The sequence below is a fragment of the Pseudopipra pipra genome, chromosome 4 (assembly GCF_036250125.1).
Source record: "Pseudopipra pipra isolate bDixPip1 chromosome 4, bDixPip1.hap1, whole genome shotgun sequence".
NCBI lineage: Eukaryota > Metazoa > Chordata > Aves > Passeriformes > Pipridae > Pseudopipra > Pseudopipra pipra.
This window is the reverse complement of record NC_087552.1, coordinates 58,325,888-58,340,022: the sequence shown is the minus strand read 5'-3', so window position 1 is coordinate 58,340,022 and position 14,135 is coordinate 58,325,888. Positions and strand designations below refer to the sequence as shown.

At 35.6% G+C, this 14,135-nt stretch overlaps 1 protein-coding gene across 1 annotated transcript in view; it reads right to left on the bottom strand.

Moving 5' to 3' along the window:
* Positions 1-14,135, bottom strand: part of ADGRA3 (adhesion G protein-coupled receptor A3) — a 56,312-nt gene that overhangs the window by 7,761 nt on the left and 34,416 nt on the right. The window contains exons 9-15 of the mRNA XM_064653107.1: positions 13,361-13,562; positions 10,090-10,239; positions 7,227-7,388; positions 6,761-6,964; positions 5,436-5,649; positions 5,080-5,288; positions 249-373 (exon numbers count right to left, since the gene is read on the bottom strand). Of these exons, the coding sequence (XP_064509177.1) occupies positions 249-373; positions 5,080-5,288; positions 5,436-5,649; positions 6,761-6,964; positions 7,227-7,388; positions 10,090-10,239; positions 13,361-13,562 (1,266 nt within the window). The remainder of the gene's footprint in view (positions 1-248; positions 374-5,079; positions 5,289-5,435; positions 5,650-6,760; positions 6,965-7,226; positions 7,389-10,089; positions 10,240-13,360; positions 13,563-14,135) is intronic.

Genomic DNA, 14,135 nt, shown 5'->3' with positions numbered 1-14,135 from the left:
GTGGTCTCTACTTTCATCATGAAGCAAAAGTCAAAAATCAAAGGAAAGACATGGTTATGAGAGCTAAATTATCATACTCAAGAAAGATGAAATAGCTATTTGCTTTACTGTTAGTCTTCATCAACAATTTTTATAGGGAAAAAACACCAAATGCATATTACTATATCATGCTCCAATCAAAAAGAAAAGTTAGTTAGTCCTAAGCACGTTAAAACTAATTGTTTTAGTCTAGTAATTTTGATTCATACCTGTGATGGTATATGTAACTGACCATGATCATCAACAGACACATTAGCAAAACCATGGCAGTGGCATAAGTTACTGGATGCAAAAGATCAGCTGGCTGTGTATACAATTCAGCTTCTGTCAAGTCCTGACAACAAAACCAAAAATAACATTAGTCCACTGTATCTTACTATTTTTTGAGGGTGGAGAAATGACAAAGCAAACACAAATTAAGAAGTAACAGGAACCTTCCAGATGAAATGTCTTCCTTCCCTCCCCGCTCCTCCCAAATTGACTCTCCAATTATTTATTTGATGTTCCTGGGTTTCTTCTACAATTACCTGCTATTCTGGCTGGATTCTAATCTTACAGAAGTAAACTTCATATCTGCTTGAAGTTACATAGACGTAAGCAGCTTATAGACACATACCATTTTCTTCATCTTAAAATACTTGTGCGTACAGCATGTAAACAACTGTGTGTTTAAGTTATGGTTATCTTCTTCAACAACCCGAAGAACACTACAGAAAGTGACCTCAGCAATTCTGTGAATGATGCTATAGACTGAGGGGACTGATCAACAGAGTGGAGGACACTCAGAGGGATGTCAGTGAGCCAGAGAAATGGGTTGATAAAACATCATGACATTTAGCAAAGGAAAACATTAAAAGATCTGCATCTGGGATGAAATAACCCCATGCACACAAAAATATTGGCTAGGCACTGTACTGATTAGAAAACAACCAAAGAACCACCCGAGGTACTGGTAGACAAAAGCTGACCCCAAGTCAGGCTATAGGTGACACTGCTAAGGCCACACTTGCGTGAGCACAAAGACAGCACATGGGTGAGCTGATAATTCCCTTCTGTTCAGCACTGTGCAGCACTCTCCTCAGTTTGAGGCTCCCCAGCACAAAAAAGGCACTGACATACTGGATGGAGCAAGTCTAACAGATCACCAGGATGATCAGCAGGCTGAAGCACACAATGTCTGAGGCTGAAGATGTCTTCAGTCTTTAAGAAGGAATGGAAGAGGGTAGAAATCTCATTATTATATTGAACTACCTACTGGGGTGATATAACAAAAATGGAGTCAAACTCTTCTTGGAGCTGAACCATGAAATGATGAAAGGCAACAGACATTATTACCAGCAACATGGAAAATTATGATTAGATACAAGAAAAAAATTCTGAAGTGGTCACATACTGCCCAGAAAGACTGTGCTCTTGGAGATACTGAAAGCTTGAATGAATATGACCTAGAGCAGTATGATTTGACTTTGAAGGTAGTCAAACTTTGAGCTGGACCAAATGGCATCAGATGTTCCTACCAGACTGTTATTCTATGATTACTGTTTGACCAGAATAGATAGTTGACTACTCAAAGAATTCAACGGCTCCATAGCATCAATTAAGTTTTCTGAATTCAGTCTGAAGTGACATTTTCATTTTCTGAAGAAACAGTTCTGTTTGGAAGCAGTTACAATTTACGAAACTTCCAGGGGTGGACATACACAGACACAACAGGATGACTCAAAAAACCCTTTCAGTCCCTTCCATCAGAAAATAAAGTAATTCTTCTTAGCTATGATTAGTGGAAAAATCTATTTTAAATAATTTTTCAGAATGGGTGGATACATAAAATTCTCTCACCTATAATTCTGAGTTAGTCACTCAAAGTTCTAAAGCTGGCAAAGTTCAAAAGTGTGCTAGGGAAAAGGAGAACAAACTTGGCATTCAGAAAGAACAGTAAAACATTACGAAAAAGTTTCAGTTTGTTTTGAGAAAAATCAGTGATATACAATCCGGTTTTAAGCTTAAGACAGGTAATCTGATTTCATAGACAGGAAAAGAGTTTTTGAATTGAGGCTTACAATTAAATTAGAGTCAGCGGTCTTTCACCATTCCTTGAATTGTTTTTTGATCAGAATATAAATGTATTATTCCTAACTAACTCAACAACCTCATTTCAAACTAATTTCATCGGATTGTCAGTTTGATTCTTATGTGTTTCGTTTTCTTTGGCACTTGGAAAAAGATCATAAGATATTATGCCTCAGGCAGCCAGTGTCATCTGATTTCAACACAACCCATGGCCTGGATGATATCCAGCTGGAGATCCCTGGGAACTCACTGCTCTTACAAGCACGAGCTAATATTTTGTCACACCTGGACCGTGATTATCGGGGAACTGAAAGTGCAGGACAATTCTGGTTACTGCTTCCAGACTGGCATCAGGTAGCATGATGTCATGCACATACTGGTGCAAATTTCAAGAATAAGAGCTAAAAATCACAAGATCTACAATAATCTAAAACATCTGAGAAAAACTCAATATGCTTCACCGAGCTAGCAAAGGCCTTGACCCAATATACACTAACTCAGTGGAATATTTATCAATTACTGACATTCTTTATCAGACCTACTAAATGGAGTGAGGGGAGCTAACAATGCTATTTCTGAGCTAAACTGATTCTAAGTTCAGTAAAAAAGAATGACAGTAAAATAAAAGTAGAGATGACATTAAGAACATTAGGGAGTTCATATTCAACTAGCAGAACTCTTGTTTCTTCTCAACCACCACTGCTGCTTTTTTAACTTTGTTGGAAGCCTATAATAATGAGTTTCCAGGTGAATCTCCTGCTTACCACTTCTATTATTAAACAGTAGTAAAGATAATTTCCAAATAAATACAAAGTTTTACAACTGTATCTGTCTAAATCACTAGATCAGACAACTAGACACTCAGTAATGTTTCCTTATCAGAGGACTTTACATGATGTTCTGAAATGTATGAAGACAGGTCAGTATGTTACAATGTGCTTTCTTCTGCACACATACATACTAAAGTAAAGTAGCCTAAAAGAGAGTGAAATAACTCTGGTTAAGTTATTCACCATCCAGCCAGGATGATGGACTACCATGTTCAGGTTCCTTCTACCACTGTTGTCCATGTATTTGACATTAATGAGAACTGCTGAATTAAAAAGCAAACTTCTGAAAATGAACTCAAAAGAACTTCCCCTGAGCCTGGGATCAGAACCCAGACTTTCACAACATGATGAGAGTTTACAAAATGAAAAAGGTTATTATGGCTTTTTGGTTAATATATAGATAGGCAGTATGAAAATATTTTTCAGCAGCCACTTAAGACATCCAGAGCTTCTGCAGTCTATTAACTGTGTCCAAGGAACATATATCAGCTAAGTATTATTATTCTGTGCCCCTCCACCTACCCCCATCCCTCCATTCTCTACATTTTGGTAAACAGTAAATATTAAAGGAATACCACTTTCAACCAAGTATACAATGGGAGTTACCAGCAGAAAGAAGAAAACTGCCCCTTTCTCTAACTTTTTTGATTTCTGATTGTCAACAGTTCTCACTATAATTCACAAAAAGATATTCATACAATCTTACCATGTATTAATTTAGAAATAGTCTTTACAGAAGCAGATTGAACATCCTTTTCATTTTTGTTTCTTCAGGTAACAGAAATGTGACCAGTTCAAAGCATAACCTCCCTTTACATGCATTCTACACATACAAGTGAAGTTTATTCCATTTTAAAGAATGCTGTTACATTTTAGGAAAGGATTATATATTTTAAAAATACAAAAAAAAGGAACTCTAGGATTGTAACAGTTTAAAGTAATTTACAAGAGTACTCTCAGAGGTAAAATGAAGAGTTGCTCTCTTCGAGCATTTTTTAAAACCTTGGCATTTAAATCAATTTTATTTATGTTTAGCTTTTTGGTATTCTACCATTTAATTCTCTTTTAAGGCAGATTTTTGAAACTTTGAGTTGCTAAAGAAAAATAGCAACTTCTCATCCACTGATCATCATAGAGGAATCCTCTTTCTTCCACACGATTACATAAAAATATATATGTAATTCCACACAGAGCACATTAATTACAACAAAACCCATCAGAAATTTAAAAGTTAACAGTTTCCTAAACCTCTTGCTATTTCATTCAGCTTCCTACCAGCCTACCATTTTTATGTATCATGTTTTATCATTTAGTATCTGTGGTGATTACTGCTGAGCAGAGTAGCAGTCATCATCTGTAAAAAGGGAAACTGCTTAGGCCAGATTCTGAAATTAAGAGCTCTGGGAACAGACAGAGAAGTCAGTCTTCACAACTGAAGAGCAATAAAGAAGGTGTCTTGCTCCTTTTTCTTTTTCTATGACCATATTTTAGAAGTGGTTAAACATTTTACTGATATCAATATGCTAAGACTAGAGTTTAGATACTTCTTTTAAGCAATATTTCAAAGATATTTTTGATAGTTACTAAGTGTTTTGATTTTTTTTCTATTTCAATTGATGTCTTCTGGTAATAGACCTACATACTAGCAAATGAACAGTTAATTTGCAATGAAATAGCTGTCTTTGGTTATGGATCACAGGAAAAAAAATACATGGGAAAACACTCCTGTCCTGCCAACACAAAGTCAACAAATTTAATCTAACAGAGAGAATACAGTTTAAAATAAAGGTAACAGTAGAAGAAAACCTGTCATTACTAGACTAAAGTTCATAAAAGCCTATTTGATTAAGGAGCTCATTAAAATGTCTTCCTATAATGTATTACTTCACATATGAAAATAGTTTTGTGTCTAGCATATTCAGTAATTAATTCCACTTGGACAGATTTTCATTTAAGCCTCACCTTACCTCAACATTTACATCAACACGAGCGAAAACCAAAGATTTATTTGTTACGTCTAGTTTTATATGACGTAGAATGTGAGAATGCTTGTTCTCTTTAACACAAGAAAAACTCAAACAGAATTGCATCTTGAAGCATTTTTAAGTTCCAGAAAGAAATGCAATTCTAAGTGTCATACCATTAAGACGGCATAGTTGCTGAGGGAGTAGCACTGAATGGTAGTGATATTTTCGTCAGACAGAAGGATGTGACAACCATCAGATTTCCATCCCCCTTGTCCATTCAGTAGATCGAAGTCCCACTGAGCTGCAACAGCATCTGCTCCATGCGCAATGCGCCGCAGTGTCACATTTATAGGGACATGGTGACTCGCCAGGTTTAAACCATCTGTTGCAAAGGAAATGTATGTGCACATAAATTTCTCAACATGTAAGGCATTAGATGCTAAAACCTTTTATTAGATACCCACTAGTCAAAACAAGGGAGTCAAAAATGTTTCTTAAAGATCATAAAAAAGTAATAATAAAAACAAACCTATCTTGGTGAGAATAACTGGAGTTACAACTGTGCGACGTTTCCCATCATCAGCCAGATTTGTTGAATTTCCTGTTGCTGGAAAAAGCTTTCCATTGCGAAATGCAATAAGCTGAAGCTTGTAGACAGATTCATCTGCTGGTCTGATTTCTCTTTTTTGTTTTTGGGTGAAAAGGGAGGCTGGCAACTGGATAGAAGCCTCTACAATTGTGTTCTAGAAATAAACAGATTTTTAAAGTTCTAAAGAGAAAGTGAAACTCTTTATAAAGACTAAATTAGCAACTCCTCTAACTGAACCGTGTCAGAGATGAATGCATTTAGCAGACTGTGTATTGTGACAAACCTATTACACGGTGTTTCCAAGTAATCTAGGATAAAATAGCTTAATCAATTATTAAAGTCTTAAAAAATTTTAAAAAGAAAAAAAAAGTTAAGATTCTGCAATTGCCTTACTTTTTAGAGAGAGTAAAGTTGAAGTCGGTTTCAGTAAAGTATTACAAGATTTGACTATCGGCAACTAGAAGCAGCAACCAAGGCAAGCATACAGACAGAAATGTTGTAATTGAGCACTAGTACTATTCAAAACAGAATATACAGGAATGCTGTATACAAACAGCATTTAACTTGTATATAAATTATACTTGGGTAGAGAAGAATGCACATCATTTCATACAATTACATAAGTATAATTGCTAATATACACCCTGCAGTGACATTAAAGCAAATTAAGTGATAAAAGCAAACTGCTAAGTTGGTGAATGTAACTGAAAAAATACTTTTTTGGAATATGAGGAAGTTTTTCCATTTTATACACACCCACATATAGAGATATATATACGTGTGTGTGTGTGTATACACTATATGCACAGACAAACACAAAATTAACCTTTCAGGTCTGTTTTCTGTTTCACGCTTATTACAGTATCACTCTGAGCAGAGTATTTCAGATATTTAAGGAGACTGGTAATATCTGTTTAATATGTAATGAAGGTGAAAACACAGGAAAATAAAGACATATTATTATGAACTAGAGAGTGTTTCAGTTTCCATCCTTATGAAAAGGTCTGAAAGGATCCTTCAGCTTAAGAACTTTGAATACTTTTCAATAGAAACCCACACCTATTTATTAAAAGCTGTGTCCATTAAAAAACCTACTTTATAATCAAACTCTAATATCCCTTGGCCCTTTAATTCCTGTCACAGTCATTCTGGATTACATAAAAATGCAAATTTAACATTAAAATTAATAATTATAAACTTGCTTTCCAAATATTTATACATAAGGTATTATTACAAAGTCTGTAGGGAAACAAAGAGTATCTGACCTTTAACGCCAGACTTGACAGTGTATTTGAAACGTTGCACTTGAAGCTTAATTGTTTATCTAGATTTCCATCGGGATCTCTTCTCCCATAATCACTGAGTCCTGTACGGTCTGATGTAGCCACTTTCTGAAATACGGTGCACGTCATCCCAGTGAAGCCAGCAGCCTTTATTACATAGGCCTCAAGAGCAATATTTGGAGAATACTGTGACGACAAAAATCAAACACAAAATAATTTCACACACCACAGAAAGGATAATAAATAAAGGAATTCTCTGCCTTCACAAAAAAAACTGTCATGAAGACCTTTCCTGCTTATCTGGCAAGGATAAATCTGTTCAGAGTATTGCTCTTCTCCCTACAGGAGTAGTAGACATTTCAGAAAATGCCCACATTAAGAAAAATAAAAAACTATTTAAACTCAAGAGCAAAAAAACTGTCTTCTAAATAAATAAATTCATACTTACAGTAGAATAAACTTGAGCTCCGTTTGCAAGCCGATACATAGCAATTTTCTGTAAACACTGTACAATTCTGGTACAAGCTTTGGCTTCCCTTTGTGCCATCCACAGAACACGTTCGTCAGCTAACATAATGTTACTTGCTATGTCCACCATCACATCACCAAGCTAATACAGAAGAGAAATAAGACTCTTTTATAGCTTTGAAAGTGTTCATCTAGTAGGATCACTATCAGAAAATACAAAGCGACTTGACAGCACAAAAAGCAAAAGGAAACTGGTTGTTCCTGTTTCAGTCACCTCTTGTCATCTTGAGATACTGAAATACTTTGACTCAGACATTTACCTCCAGCAAAGAAAAATGTTATGCCAATGTAATTTGTCTGTATTTTACTTAGAAAAAAATCCATGATAAATACAGATATTTCATTAAAAGCAAAGAGAGGAATACTCCATGTTTGACTGTACTAATTGTTTAAAGGTCTATTTACAACCAACTTTAAAACCTAAAATAAACTTCAAATTAACAATAATACAGTTTGCACGTATGATTGAAGAGAGTAAGAGTAATACAGGCAAAAATTAGCACGGAACGCTCCTGTTTCACTTCCTTTCAGCAGGTCTAACTTTTTTGGATTGCTTTCTTGTTTGTCTTTTATTTTGCATGACCTGTTTTAGGTCACAGGTATACACGAGACAGACAGTAAATACCTCTAAATAGCAGTACTGCTTTCAAACCATGAATTACATACTTTTAAGTTGATGTTCACAGCCCTCGCCCTGCCTTCTGTATGACAAACAAATACAAACTATAAAGGGAACTCATTTATTGATGCCACAACTCTGCCAAAATTAATGAGCACCTACATTGACAACATTGAGCTACACTGGATTTTCAAAACATGTAAGGAGCAGTGATAAATACTGGACTACAAAGCAAAGGTGAGTGTATTTTCTAGTTAAATTGATTGAAACGCAATTTATAGTTGCTAAATTTAGGGACTGGAATTTTCTGCTTGAAGAGAGACAGGGTAGGGTGAGGAAGACATATCCTTTACCATCCAGGCTTCCCAATTTCTTTTCAGAGTATTACTAAAAAGGAGAGAACACAGTAGTTTGGGGTATTTTTTTTTTAATCTTTAAAAATAAAGGCCAGAATTGGAATATAAAAGTATTTACTACTTTTAGAACTGTCTCTCCGAGGGACAGAAATTATAATTATAACTAACACAGAGTCTTAAGTAAAATTTGCAGGCTGTAGCTGTTTTCATTATATTCTCAAGAACAAATCAAAGTTAAATTAATTGAAGGTCCTTATTTTAACTTATTACTACTTGAAAAGAGGTAGCAAGTTTTACACATCAACAAATGGTGATTTTCCAATAAATTATCAGTATAAGGATCCTGAACTTGAAGAAATGAAGTTGTTTCATACTTTTAAAGTATATTACACACTATTCTTTCTCCTGTTTATCAAGGTATGCACAATTTTTTCCAACTGTATTCTAACAAGACACTTTGATAAGAACTTTCTGAACATTTGTCTTGTTTCTTCTGATATTAAAGAGCTATTAAATGAACCTTTCTATAGTTCATAGTACTAATCTTTCAGAATAGCCACTGTAACACAAACTAAGGAACTAACAATAAGATGGTGTAAGTAAATAGATATGAATAACAGTGTCAAGAACTAGTTTGTGGAGCAATACCCTCATAAGAAATTAGTCTCATTAATAGCTACTACAATTATTACATGAAACTGCACTCATGTTCCTTTAATATACGAGCAAATCAAAGGCTGGCTTCAAATCCAACCAACTGAGATAAAAAGAAACACTAAGACCAAAACTACCTATGAATTTGACCTATTTCTTCATATTATCCATTACCTTCAGGTATGGCCGAGTAATGCCAGATTATGTCACTCTACAGACAATAAATCACAGCTGAGAAACAAATATCCTTTTAATGTAGTAAATCATGCAGTAACCTAAAACATGTTTCTATTTTAGACTAGGTAAAAAAAGCAGCCATTTAATGAACTGTGTGTGTAATTCCAAAATATGCAAAAAAAATCCAAGCTCTGATTGTAAAAAAGGAGATTTAGCTTGAAAATTCTCCAAGGAGTTCTGCAAAGGATGTAGAAATAGCATTTATGGTTTGCTGAGGGGTGGATGGGTAAAATTTGCCTTTTATTTTTTTGAACAAGTTTAATATTGAGGCATTGTAGTCTCCAACTTCCCAACATGCACTGTACAGTGAGATCAATAAAACCTCTGTTCAGCAGTGAAACAGAGAGTTCCTACCCATTGGTGGGATTATTCCACTACTTATATTTTTCTCCCCAGCAATGAGCATTCTCTAAGATTTTATTTTAATGTCTTATTTTATATCCTGCAAGATAGAAGAATACTGAAAACCTTAGAGATAAAGCTCAATATTGAATAAAGACAGCCTACCATGGTGGAAGGGGAGAATATAAGTCTTGTTTTATTCATTATTGAGAGGATCTCTGAGGCTTTCATTATTTGTATTTTTAAATAAGAGGATACCAATGAAAACCTGTGTGACCCACTCCATATTAAATAAAAACAGACTTACTGTACCTATCTCCCTGCTCCAGTGCTGACCAGAGGTGTTACTCACATTACAGGTCCAGTGAATGCTGGATCATCTCAGCGCGAATGCAAAGTCTGTGACCATGGGTCAGCAACTTCAGGGACCTACTAAACAAACAAAAACATGCAATAGAATCTGATAATCCACTAACTCAGTGCCTGTATCTAGTGTTGGGAAGGTTTCACTGCTCAGAACACTTAAGGACAAACACTATGATTATCTTTAAAGTGATGGCAAATTATCCAGTTACCTCTTTGTATTTCTCAGCAAATCTTCCAAATTTCTCTATCATTTCAGCCACAAAAATAACATCCATCTTATCAGAAAAATTTGCTGCTTCAACAGTGTAAGCCAAGAGCTGTCTTGCCGTTGCCACTGCATTAGTAAGGTTGAGAGGCATCTACATAGAGAACAAAACATGAACATTTTGAAGTGAAAAGTACAAGGTAGAGACAACATTTCATCAATTAATAAATAAGCATTCTCTCAAAGAGGAGAGCAATTTCCACAGGAATGGCAGTGTTTTAAGTAACCAAGGACTACCATCCTAAGATTTTAAGCAAAACATTTCCTACAAGACAGAGAACCTGCAGATTTGTACCTGCAACCAGAAACTGGGTTTTGTGCTGTTGTCCTAGAAAGGAGAGAGGTACTGCACCAAAAAAAAGAGCAAAAAACCACAAAACAGTACTGTCAAATGTTTATTTTAATTTTCACCAAAGCCTAGGCATGACAACAGAAAGCTCCTAAAATACAGCATTTTATAGCAAGAGAAGCTAAAACAAATTCAAACACACCACTGCTGTAGCATTCATTCTCAATTCTGTAATTATAGAAACGTTTGGAAAGGAATACAAACATAAAAACCAAGACAGATCTCCTGTGACAAAGCTCATGATTTCATTCCTGAAGCAAGCCACATGCTGGAAAATTCTTCACTAAATAATACACAACATAAACATGCCTGAGCTAGCAGGGACTGAAAATGGGAAATTTTATATAGCACAGTGGAAAGCTGTGTAAAAATGTTATCAGCTCATGTTCAGATGCTGTTTATCCATGATAATCCAAACTAGAGAGGTTCTGTCTCTCTGGTTTGTGGTGTACAGATATCTAGTCTGCCCTACTAAATTTGCAACGTGCTACATAAGCACAACTCTGTCTTTGTCCCTGCTGTCTTAGCACTTGCACATAGATTTGAATGCAACTAACAGAAGATAATTTTTGCCAATATGTCAGAACTCATGTATTTAAAGTGCAAATAAAGTTCGAAGTCATAACACACGCTGAATAAAGTCAACTTTCAAATTCAGATACTCCGTATAATTTCTTTGAATTTTTTCTTTAATCATCAATTACTTTTCAGCTAAAACTATACCTGTTCAATATACACAAACAAGAACAGTGAAATATACATGTTCTTATACAAATGTTACAAGGGCATCATTCTATTTTAAACTTAGACCCTTATTCAATTTAAAATGCTTGGCAAAATTCTAATGTTCAAAACAGCTCAACTACCTTTTTGTTCAAAGGCTCTAAAGATGCTTATGATTACATTTAAGATTAATCTCAGACAATAAATTTCTGCGCAGAATACTGCTAAAAATTCCAGACCTACTACATGTAAAAAGAAGGTGGCTCTAAGGAGTAAAAACAACGCTAAACCAAAACATGCGACTTCTTCCCTTAAAAAAAAATAAATCTGAAACCTCTACTTCAGTGTACCATACCTGTGTACATGTATTTTTAAGCAGATAAGAGGAAGTTATCTACTTCACACATGAAAATTACACTTCTGCTTTTTTGAAGATACCAATCTAACCCTCACATTTTAAACTTCCTACCACAAAACTGGCATTAGTCCACAACCGGATAAATGTTGGCTAACCAAAAACAGTTATAACAGGCTTAAGTAATCTAGGCTCTTAAGCAGCTGGACTACAGCACGTGGGCAGGAGTAGCATTGAACTGTCACAGGTCTTGCAGGAAAATTTGAATTCCTAGGTGAGAAAAAAAGCAAATCAGCAGCATCAAAGCTCTAAATAAGCAAACACTCAACCTTGCTGTGTGTCCCACAAAAGGACAAACTGATTCCCAACATTATCTTTCACCTGCTAACCAGCCATTAAGAAACATCACCCTAAACATGTTTCTTGTGACCAAGTCATGGCATGCACCTCTAAGGCTAGGAATATAAAGCAGTAAAATAAAAATAATTATGTCAACCCTTAAGTTTATCTTGGGCCAAAAGAGGCATTTCCTTTCTTTCCCTCCCTCCCTCGCCACCTTTCTTACACCAGTGCTCATGGGTTCCCAGGGAACTAGAGCTATAAAAAACTATGTATGCAATAGTAAGCAACTGAACACAGAGGAAACAAGTCAACAACAACCCACATACACAAAATGCAGTTCAATGCTTTTGCCTCCAACTGGATTTAGCCCCAGCAAGCAGACATCAAGACTTCACTATGTGTACAAATCTAAGACATCCAAAAGGGATGTTTAAATCCCAGTTGTGTCAGTTAGGGGCTGTGGTGCTTCTGATATGCAGTGTGAAGTTTACTCTAAGAGAATGTCACCTCACAAACTAAAACACTCCAAACTCACCCAACACAAAGAAATTCTACCCTGGGGTCAGGCAACCACCACAGTCCCATGTTAAACATGGATGGTGCTACCAACATCATCAACTCAAGTGACCAAGCTGTATTATTAAAAACAAACAAAAAAAAACCAACCACCATATAAACTCCAAAACACCACACTGAAGACAATGTCATCTCCATAGTTTCACCAGTTGCAATGATACTAGGGATCTGACAGCATGCACTGGACTGGAAAACAAGCTTAGACCAGAGGTTCAAAGCTTTATGGACTAATTTACAACATAGGACCCCCACATACAAGGTTGGGTACATCACTGCAGAACAGTGCTTCTGAAAGTGTGCATTAACTAGATAAGCCTCAAATAGAGCCTGAAGCTGAAAAATTTTGTTTCATAGCTACATTTAAATTCTACAACACTCTCATATCCTGGTAAGTGCTAAAAGACTAAAGAAGCCTATTTAATACTCCTTTTTTTCACTAGTCAACTCTCATTGGTCACAGAGGTTTACAGCAACAAAAGTAGAGCAGAATTTGACTACTCAATTATTAGAATGAAAAGAGCTGTTCTCCATTACAGCTTGAGCCTGCCTTGCTTCTTTATAGCACGTGGACAGGACAGAGCATCAGGTTGACAAAAATAATCACAACAAGCACCACTCTCTTATGCTTTATATGAGTACAAAGAATAAAATTTCCCTTGCACTTTCAATCTGGGGGCACTCAAGAGAGATACCAAACCAAGCTCTTAACCTAAACCTGTAAGTTCCACTACAGTACTCAGAGGCATGTGTTTATCGTAACTGATCTAGACCACCACTATTACCAGCTTAAAAAAGATGAAGAGTTCTTTGAGGTTTTATTTTCATTAATCTGATTTTCATAATTTGATTTTAAAGAAATGCACAAATTACCTGATTGAACATATAAAGAACTCGAGTCACATCATTTGCATACTGGCACCTGGAGTAGTCCTCCTCTGCCCAGTACCCTCCCCTGTCGCATCTGCGCCAGGCTCTTCTCTCATCTTGTGAGTTGCCAGGATATATCCCACTGCCAGCAGAATAACGTGTACACAGCAGGTATGCTGTGATGCCTGCCAATGTTCTAGGCCACCTGGGGAGTCAAAAGGAAAAAAATCCCCACATTTAGACAAATTTACATGACAAGTAAATAAAAGGATTAAACACTACAACATGAAATAAAGAGACACTCAAAACTAAGCATCTCTAAACTATTGAAAAGGCCACCTTGGCTCATCTTCACTATTTTCAAGCTGTTCATATTTGTTCCATTAACAAAATGAGTTCTAATGCTAACATGCTTTTTCAAAATTCTTTCATGAGGTTTCAGGTGGAGAGAAGAAGGTGCTTATAAAATAATTAAAAATAGTCTATTTCTTTTATAAAAACCCTTCCCTACTTCATGAAAAAAATCCCTGTTAACACTATAAAAACAAGCTGAATACTAGTTTTCTACTTGTCCTGTTTATATGCATTAATGTAACTTTCAAACAACTGCATTCATATCAGTACCAAACTGCAGATATGAACAGAAGACTACATTTACAGTACTTAAGAAATAGTAGCAGTAGTACAATCACTTTGACCGCTCCTGCAAACAAACAAAATACCAAACAGAATTTAATGGGAAAAAAATTTGTTAAAAATGTTAAGAAAGTAGAAAATA